We start from the raw sequence: 10,352 nt of genomic DNA, 5'->3' as shown, positions 1-10,352 counted from the left end.
TACCCTAGGGCCCCTTTTCCCTGGTTTCCCTGGCAAGCCTGGAAATCCTTGGGGACCCTGAAGGGACAAAATTAAAAACAGCCAGAAGTATAAATGAATCACTTTCATCAATGCTATAGATACAACTAAATGCCTTTGGTCATGTAAGGGAGAATAAAAGATAAAAAGGCCAGCTAACTTGACATCACTTCTGTTAAATCATATTTTGTCTTTCCTTTGATCACGCGTTTGCTAACTAAGTGTTACTTAGCAATCAGTGTGTTGCTGCGAGACGTGAAGGTTTCTTGTTAAAAGCTGACACAGGCCTTTCTTCAGACAACATTGGTTCAGCTGAAAACAACAGCAGTACTTAGACGGTAGGCCTGAGTCATTGTACTCACAGGGAGGTCGCTGCTGGATCCAGCCAAAACCAATCACATTAATTACAAGCATCAGCTGGCTTTAAAACAATTTCACACATGGATTAGCAAAGCTCTGAAAGGTCACATTTAATGTGGGGTCAAGTCTGTGGAACCTGATTTTGTTTGATATCTTGGGACTCTAACTTACTTTCTCACAGCTGAAGAAGTTAAACTAAAAGAGGGAAATTAGCCAAAAAGCAACTTGATGCTGTCTTCGGGGCTCATGTAATAATTCCAAACATATTAAGTCATTTTCCCTGGCTTTGAAAAAAAACACATGTTTGATTATAATTACCCATCAAACAGTCTGACAAGCCAAAGGGCTTTTAGCAAACTTTAGATCCTGAGGATTGCAACCATCAGGCGAGCCACATGTGATAAACAGTCTAAGCTGCATTCCCTAATCAGGTCAGTGCCAAGTCACTGCTTCAGCCAATTTCTTTCGGGGAACTTAAACAAACTCCCACATTTTGTCTACAAACACACATGTACACTGAAAAAAATAATGCAACCGTTTTTGGGATGCAAATTGTGTTACTTTAATACAGTTTTGGCAATCATTTTTAGTTATTTAAATACAACTGTTTCATGTTAGCAGGGTAGGACATAAAACAATTGTGTTAAAGTAACTAAATATGATTAAGTAAATGCCAAAAGCGGTTACAGCATTTTTTTCAGTGTATGGTACCCTAATAGGCACCATCAAAAGGCTGAGTAGGTGACGATAAAGAAATAAACTCCACTGGAACTCTGAGGATCAACTGGATAAATTAAATATTTAAAGGTGATACATAGGTGGGCTTTCTGTAAACAACACATTAATTTGTAGAGTATAAAAAAATGGAATGTTGAGACATTGTTAGATACATCTAAAGTAAATATTATTTCAATATAACTTGTTAAAACAACTTTTATCTTCATGCAAAGTAAAGTTTATATTCATGTTGTTGATATTTTAGCTTCACCTGCCAGATTGCATTATCTATACAAAACATTTGGAACTGTTCATTACAAGGCATACAGGCTCAGAAATGTGCATTGTTTAAAAGAAAATATAAATTATAAAATAATGCTTCATCTTCCATTAATCCTTATTCCATTCCTGCTGTTCAGGTACCAATTAGAAGTGAATTTGTTGATCAATATGATCGGTCGGGATCTTTAAAAACTGTGTGCATTTTTTGTTGTTGTGACATCAGTTTTTGAGGCCTTTTGAACTACATTCTTCTTTTGGATCAGACAGCAGGATTCAGCCTTTCCTGACCATTGGCTGAATAGGATCAGTGTCGCATTTTTTTCTTCTTTTGCCCTTTTTTTAAAGATCCAATGTTTAAAAAAAAAAATAGAATCCACTTGTCATCATATGTTATTTTAAAAAGTGTGAAAGATCATTATGAGCCCCTGATATTCAGGTTAGTACCCCATGCTTAACATTTTGCATTTTGATGTAAGAAAGGAAGCAGTTACTTAAGCTGTACTTGTGTTCTGACAACGTTATTGAGAAAATACAAATTTTTGAGCTACCCAAGATAATTGCATATAAGTCTTCCAAAATAGTTAATTGATTATCAGCAAAAAGGATAACACAAGGTTCATTCTGTCTTTTAAAACAGTCCATAGAACGTTGCAAATCTTAATAAACTGCATCAAAGGCTATGTTCACACTGCAGCCTGAAGTGACCCAAATCCGATTTTTTTGGCCCATATGCGACCTGGATCTAATCCTTTCATGGCAGACTGAACAACTCAGATCCAATTTTTTCCAATGCGACTCAGGTCACTTAGCTATGTGGTCCTGAATCCAATCCGAATCTGATCTTTTCAAATGCGACCTGTGTCTGAATGGCCAGGTCGCATTCATCCGACCTGAATGCCATTAATACCTGACAAAGGTCCCTATTCTGGGTCTTGCTATGAAGAAGCGGCAAGAAAAACAACAACCATGGCAGGCGATGATGTGGAGAGTAGTATTATTTTTAACCATCTTGAAAAGATTGAGTTTTTATGGTTGAGAAAGATCGCTGGATGAGCCCATCAATGGTTAATTCGGTAAACACAGGGCATGCTGGCCTGTGACGTCATTGCGTCCTCTACTGCGCATGCGGGATGCTTGAGCTGTATCAATGCAGTTCACACAGGAGATCACATACAAGTCGCATATATTTGGAAATGTGAACGACCACGCAAAAAAGTCGGATTTCTCAAAAAAAAATTGGAATTGAGCATCAAGGCCTGAAGTGTGAACGTAGCCTAAGTCTGCTTTTGAAAAAAAAAAACAATCACTTGATTTTTTGTTTGTTGCAGGACGCACTCGGTCACCCTGCTCTTGTGTTTTAATTTGCTTTATCGCTCCCACTGGTTGTCTGAAAGTTTAAGGTCTGGACACTGGGATGATAAAAGAGCAAAGTTGACCAAATAAAGGGCTGGTTTGGGTTCAAATTATATTTTCAAAAATGGACTACAACTCAGGACAAAGCCAATGTGTAACAATTGTTGCTGTCACTGCAAGTAATGACTACGGCAGGACAGAGCACAGAGCCAGAAATGAAGGAAAACCACTATGGGGGTCCTTCATGCAGCACCTCTGTTTTGCATATTAATGCAGGAATTATAGCTGAGAAACCATTGTGAGTGTCAAAAGCAGCTTGGGATCAAAAAAGACTATTTTCTGCTTTGCTATTCTAAACGGAATGTTTAATTTAGTTTTAGTTTCCCTCCCTCACTATTCTCATGTTTGTCTATAGAGGAGAGTAAAATATTTAAAAATTTTCTCCAACAATGATGAACACGTTAAGTGGCTTTCTGTATATACCAAATTTTTCTGACTCATGACATTCAACACACATTTTCACAAGTCTCCTTGCTTGGCTAAAAGACCCTCTTAATCCTGTCTTTTTTACAACGACATAACATAAAGTTGTGAGTTCTTAATTTAGAGTTTAAAGACACACTAATAACTTATGGATGAATTTAGAATGTTTGTTGTTTTGAGGAATACGTTAAAGGCGTCAATAACTGTGGCATCTGTAATTGATAGAATTAGAATATTAGCTGTAAACTTGTAAATTTTCCGCTCCAAAAAAAAAACAAATATATATATATAAAAACAAATATATATATATATATATATATATATATATATATATATATATATATAGTGCCAGTATTGTGGAGGCCACTTTAGCTCCCTAAAATCATTAGGAGTTTATCTGATTTTGTAATAGTGCATTATCCCTCAAACATTTTTATCCTATTTCAGAAGCTTTCACTTTCTTTGGGTTCTGACATCACCTCAGAGGAATCTTACACCTTGCTGCTATTAACACCACTAAGTAAGCTTCAAAGGGCCATCATTCCACAGCTTTAAAATGGAATGATCTCACATAAATGAGCACCAAAGTGATATGGACTGAATGCATCTAACACCACATGGGTGCAGGACTGGCAATTCAGGAAATCAAAAACTCTCGACCGTTAACATATGCTATACCACCAAAGTCCCTACTGTATGTCCCAGTTTTGGGTAAAAGGAAGACTATGTTTAGTTTCTTCTATCTTACTTTTACGTACAACACAATGGCACACTTTGTCTAACAGTGGCTCGATATGAAAATGTGATTCCAGTGCGATGGAAGGATTCTGAAACTTATTGCCCTCAAATGGAAATAAACACCCTATAAACTAGAGTACAGGGGTGGTTTTAGATTTCCCAACTAGCCTGAACCGAAAGTTGACCATCATTATTTGTCCATAAAAACATTTGATTGCAAGCTATTATGAATGTTTATTTGGTGCTGTTCCGTTATTAAGCAGGCATCTCTGTTAGTATGTGCCTGTTGAGTTTTAAAGAGTATATGACCTACTAGTGGCATAGCAGTAAAATACTGTTTTTAAGTTGTTCTACAGCGCAAATGTAATTTGCACAGAGATCAAAATTAAAAAGTGATGGATATATAAAGACTTTACACAGGGGCTTGGATTACATTTATCAGAGTCAAAACTGAATGACCACCAAACCAACACTTAAACAGCTTGCTGAAATGTTAAGCACCACATTCTGGATCTGCCACAGTTTGAACAAACTCTTTCATTCATTAATGGATTTACACTACCCCAAATCTGTTCAAAGATTTCTGTTACAGGTTTACACTGGGATTGTTCTCGCACTTACCCGTGGTCCTGGTTCTCCCTTTGGCCCAGGAGGTCCAGCAAGCAGTGAGAAGTGGGTCGGCTCCTGGTCAAATGTCTGAATGTCATCTTTTGCAGCTGAAGTCAAAGCAGGAAGTGTGGTTGATTTAAAATCACCTGTCACTTTCAGGTCAGGTTTCCTTAGAGCTACCGTTGTCAGCTCCTTTTTATGGAGAAAGTAGGTGTAAGAAAGAGACCCCTGTGATGGAACAGCAGAGGGCTTGAGGGCAGGCTTCATCAATGGTGGTTTCATGAAAACAGTTGAGAATAAAATTTTTCCAGAATCATCTGAAGACCCCCTTAGTTTCTTGTTTTTTGCTGTGTGTTCCAGATCGGATGGCTCCATGGTTCGCAGAGATGTAGTAACAGTTTCAACTTTGAAAGGGTTTTCCAATTCAGTTTTTACTTGTGGAGGAATAGATGCATCAGCATATTCTGCAGATAAAGATGTTTTTTTCAACATTAGCAGCCCATCGGCTGGACAAATAGTTGTAGTCCTTGAATCTAAAGATGGCACCTGGGCCTTTTTTGGCTTCTTTGTCAGTAAAAATGAAGTTCTATGAGTGAAAGTAACATTTGGGTCTGAAAATAGAGGTAGTACAGTGGGAAAAACACCCCGATATGTGTCAACTTCTCTGCAGTGTTTCCTAATGTAATCACAATAGTTATGAGCTGCCTCTGCAGAGGGATAAATGTCAAATTGACAGATTGCACCTTCAAATGGCACTGAATCGTGGTTCATTTTGCCCAGCAGGAAGGAACCCTCTGGATCCAGGGTATAGCCTTTTTTGAAAGACAAATTTGCCTGTAAGCTCTGGTTATTACAGGATGTGTGCAAAAACACCTGGTTTCCTCGAACATTCAAAGCAAAATTATGCCAACGGCCATCGTAGACATTGTAGTCAAAACTCACAGAGCTCTTTTGTCCCATATGTACAAAAACATTCCCAGGTGTGAACTGCACACCGAGTTGGACCTTCTTTCTCTTAGACAGGATGGAGAAAAGGAAAGCATTGTTGAAGCGATGAACAGAGAGACTTGTGATCAGGGAAAGGCTGGTGGTGTCATAGTTGGCAGGGATAATGGTACGGAGTGGAACCTGGAAATTGGCCTGGGGTGTGAGGATGACACCAGACTTGAAGGGGATGATGCCAGCCGGAATAAAGCGAGCCACTATTGGTGATGGCACATCCATTTTCCGCTCAAAAAGCCCAAACTGCCGCAGAATATCAACATCTGCAACAAAAACACAATAGAGAAGTAATTCAGTTTTGACTAGGACTCGAATGAAGAAATCCTGGTTATTTAATTCCTGATTTCATCAGTTTGATGGTCGTACATTATATATGACAAAATAAATGACAACAAAAACAACAATTTCTCTCTTAGTGAGACATTGAAAGGAAAATGTGGTACAAATTGAGTAAAACTCCCCAAACAGTATTCCACTCTGCTGATCTTCATCAAATTACAAGCTAATACCATTTAAAAACTAGGAACTATAAGGATAGTAAATGTTTTGTGATGCAATGGTGGGAATTTACAGCATTAAACCAAGGCTAATGGAGACTCTGATATAAAAAGGCTGCCTTCAAACCTCCAGATATATAAGGGATCACACGTCATGACTTGCTTTGGGGGATTTCTGGATATTATGTAATCCTTACATCAAGTCTTAATTAGGACAATCTCAGAAAACAGCAGCCAAACAGGTCCCCAGAGGGTATTATTGTAGAGACATAAGGTGCACAGACAGAAATGTTATCTCTCTTTATCTGGTAATATGTGCTGATTAAAGATGATTCCTCTGACAGGAGCTTGAGCTCACAGAAACATACTGCAGTGCTTGCCGCAGGTTTTAATTGCTACTCGCATCTCATGGGAGGAAAATGTGAGTAATGTTCACACCTTGCTGCTCTGTGTGCAACACATTTTGCTCCAAATTGGATTCACACCTTTGAGGAAGGGTTTAATTAAATCCATATTTCAGGCTAAAAGGAAGCAGACTTTGTCTCTGCTGCATTTCCAATAATACACATCTATTCTTGAAGCAACTACCTACTGTAGCATAGATAGGGAAACAAAACAAAACTATAAGAGGATATAGAGTTCAAGGCGTAACTTTAAATGTATGTTTCATCAAATAGTGGGGCAGGCATATGAAACATAAATACCAGATTTTATCATTTATTTATTTAAATATGAAATGTTCTTTTGGGTAGAATGTATATACTAGAAACCATTTTATCTGTCCATCCATGCATCAATCCATCCATCCATCCATCTATCATCCATCCATTTCAGTTTTCTCCAAATCTGATTGTGTATATACAGTAATTGCATATATATATATATATTTTTTTTTGTCACAAGAACTGGTTTCTCCCACTTTTTCTCCGTTTATCAGAACAGGTGGGATCACCAGCATCAGAGAGAAGCCACAAACATGGTGGCAGATGGTAGGATTTTTGTTTTGAAAGCCTTATCTTGTCTATTACAAACGCTTTCCTTCTAATTGTGAATGAATTTCTTAAATTATGGTCTAAAACAATCTCATTGTGGAAAACTGTAAATCTAAGTTAAGTTTATAGGTCTGTACCCCCTCTCACTCAATGTTTGTATTCAACTCACTTCACTGGGGATGTTCCTTCACAGGGATTCCTAATTCTTTCAGCTTGTGATAGCTTTGAACATTGATGGTTCCTGAACTTCATAAGCACTTTCCTTCAATCTGACAAAGGAAAGGTTTGGTCTGATGGATGACATTAGTTTTCCAACAAAGGAATTATAATAAAAACGTATCAAGCTGGTTTTGCAATGAGCTTCACACTAGCACTATTTTACCAGGAGCTTCGGAATTTTGTACAAAACCCCAAAGGTCTGCTCACAAATTGACATTTAACCAAATATAAGCATATGTGTATGTGTACATTTAGCCAGTATGAATAATTTTAGTCATATATAAATTTGCACAGCTTTATTCAGATAGGATTCAACACGGGTGTTCTAACCCAACACAAAGACCACAAGTTTGGGGAAAAATCAACCTTATTATTGTTTTATCTATAACTAATTTAAAAAGAAGTTCAGCAAAAATAAATTGTTTTGCTACCTAAAAATTTCAAGCTTGGCAAAGGAAAAATGAGTATAGAAACAAATCCTGTTAGGAGGAGGGAAATCCTGCTCAGTTTGCAGAGGCTGCGGGAGATCAGCCAGACTTCAAAACCAAGGCATTACAAAGAAAACATTGAAAAAATGAAATCACACAAAAAGACCATCGACATTCAATTTGTAATGCGGCACTGATATAAATTGTTAATAAGGTATGAGAAAGCAAAATTGTACTTTGATTGTGTCGTGTATTTTCTGAGGGCTTTCTGAAAATCATGTTTTAATATGAGTGTGTAGGCGGGCTGCCAGAGGCTCTTGGTGACCTCCTGATGAGCATAAGAAAAATAACAATGTATTAGCCTAAGTTTAGAACATCTAAATGCACAAACAAGCTTGGCAAGAAACTAAATGTATCATGGAGAAAAACTGGAATTACTTGGGCACAGGCATCAAGTAACTCTTATTTTAACTGTGCTCAGTGCAGTTATAAAGAAATCACATTTCTGATCCTCATGATAGAAGTTTTACCAAATGTAGTGGAAATGAGGTTCAGGTTAATTGTTAATATATGGGAGAGTGATGACACTTTTCCTGCCTGAGGAACAGTGGACAAGATCAAGTCTTTCTAATGCAGAACCCACTGTGTTCTAAACCTGAAAATGAGCCTGAACAAAAGTTTGGACGTTCTCATGATGTTTCTTCTCAGATTCTGTTTCAAGTGTTAATAAACAAGATCACAAAGCAGAGCTCTGGAAATATAGCTTATAAAAAAAGGAAATCCTGGATGGAAACAGCGGAATGCAACTCCAGGTAGCACAATAAGCATCCATTGTGGTGAAGTAATCTGTTTTTGAGGAACTCCATTAGGGAGATCGAAGCAGAAGTGCTGCTCCTCTAAAAACAAAGAAGTAAATGTACCTATTTAGAGCTTTTTCAAGTCAGAGTACTTGACCAAAGCACTTTACACTACGTTTTGTAATTCACCCATTAGCTCCCACACTGATGTCGAAGGCACAGCTGCCTTGGGGCTTACTGACAGAAACGAGGCTGCTGCACACTGGTCACCAGGCCCGCTGACCACCGGGCCCACTAACCACCATCAGTAGGGAATGCGTAAGAAGTGTCTTGCCCAAGGACACATCAATACTGAAAGTCGGAGCCAGTGCTTGAACCGACAACCCTCCGGTTGCAGAGCACACTCCTTCGTCCAACGCCACTGTCACCCTGACATTTGATATGGTTTGGCATCTTAATTATTTACCATAGCTTAGTTACATTTTAAGTAACATTTTGAAGAACATTTTTTATATCCGTAGTTTTACTGTAATGTAATTCATACTACTATTTGAATAATAATCTTGTGAAGTATTACTACTCCTACTTGAGAAAAACTTTTGGATATTCTGACCGCTGTGAGTAACTTGAATTATTCAGAGATCAGGTAAATATACAGTAAACAGTTGACGCTACATCAGTAAAAGTTCTTCACCCTGTACTAACAAAGTTTTATTTCTCACCGAGAGGATTAGTTTCATAACTAAAATTTTCTGCATGTTTTTTTATTTTATTTTATAGTAACATCTCTATGTGTTTTTATGTATTTCAGTATTTAAAATAATAGAATTTGCAAATAAATTATGTCTCACTAAATCATTTGTAAACATCACAAGACAAAACTCTAAGCAAGTACTTTTTACTTAAGTAGCCCTTTTACAAAACACTTTTTTACTCTTACTTGAGTCATTTCTTGGAATACCCCTATGTATTTTTACTTAATTAAAAAAATTGTTTAAGTAGCACTGGTGATCAGAGATCATTGCTTCTTTATGTTCTCTTTGTCAAACTACAACTCTTCTTTTTCACCCTCTCGCGATTATCAAACCAATGTTGAAAAGTGCAGCTTGAAGAAGTTGCTACTGCCGATCTACAGGCCTATCTCAAACCTTCCCTTCATCAGTAACGTTATTGAGAAAGTTGTGTTTCAACAGTTGAACACCTTCCTATTAATAACCAACCACTGTCATGTCTTCTAGTCTCACTCGTCTCACTTCTGTGCTCACCAAAGTACAGACTGCCCTTGTCAGGGTGTTCAATAATATCAGAATGAATGCAGACAATTGAAGAACCACAGCGCTGGTATTACTGGAACTTAGCGCAGAATTTCTGTTGATCACTCGATGTTAGTATAGAACCTGGAAAACTGGGAGGGATATTCTGGCAAAGCACTCGACTAGTTTAAATCCTACCTGAAGAACATGGCTTTTTTGTGAAAGTGTTTAACTTTACCTCAGAGACCACAGAAATCAAATAGCATTTTCCAAGGGTCCACCTTACGGCCCATCCAATTCAATATCTAAATGCTAACTCAGATCTTATTAGTCAACCACATAAGATACCATAACTATGCAGACGACACACAGCTATGTATTATGATGTCACCATGTGACTATGAACCCATTCAAGTGCTGGGTAAATGCATAGAATAAAATTAATGCATGGTTGTATGAATTTTTTTAGCTGAATTAAAACAAAACTGAACGTATAGTTTATGGACCAAAGGAAGAGCTTTTAAAAGTAAGCACACGCTTCATTTAATACAATAAGTCACCAATTAGCAGTGGTGTCAAAAGTTCCCACATTTGTTACTTCAGT

The 10,352-nt window shown here is 37.5% G+C and overlaps 1 protein-coding gene across 1 annotated transcript in view; it reads right to left on the bottom strand.

Annotated features, from left to right (window-relative positions):
• LOC107098960 (collagen alpha-1(XXVII) chain B-like) overlaps window positions 1-10,352 on the bottom strand; it is a 110,037-nt gene that overhangs the window by 88,973 nt on the left and 10,712 nt on the right. The window contains exons 3-4 of the mRNA XM_015396869.1: window positions 4,573-5,825; window positions 4-57 (exon numbers count right to left, since the gene is read on the bottom strand). Coding sequence (XP_015252355.1) covers window positions 4-57; window positions 4,573-5,825 — 1,307 coding nt within the window. The remainder of the gene's footprint in view (window positions 1-3; window positions 58-4,572; window positions 5,826-10,352) is intronic.

This window comes from Cyprinodon variegatus, unplaced genomic scaffold, assembly GCF_000732505.1.
Source record: "Cyprinodon variegatus isolate N-32 unplaced genomic scaffold, C_variegatus-1.0 Scaffold826, whole genome shotgun sequence".
NCBI lineage: Eukaryota > Metazoa > Chordata > Actinopteri > Cyprinodontiformes > Cyprinodontidae > Cyprinodon > Cyprinodon variegatus.
This window is presented reverse-complemented; position numbering and strand designations above follow the sequence as displayed.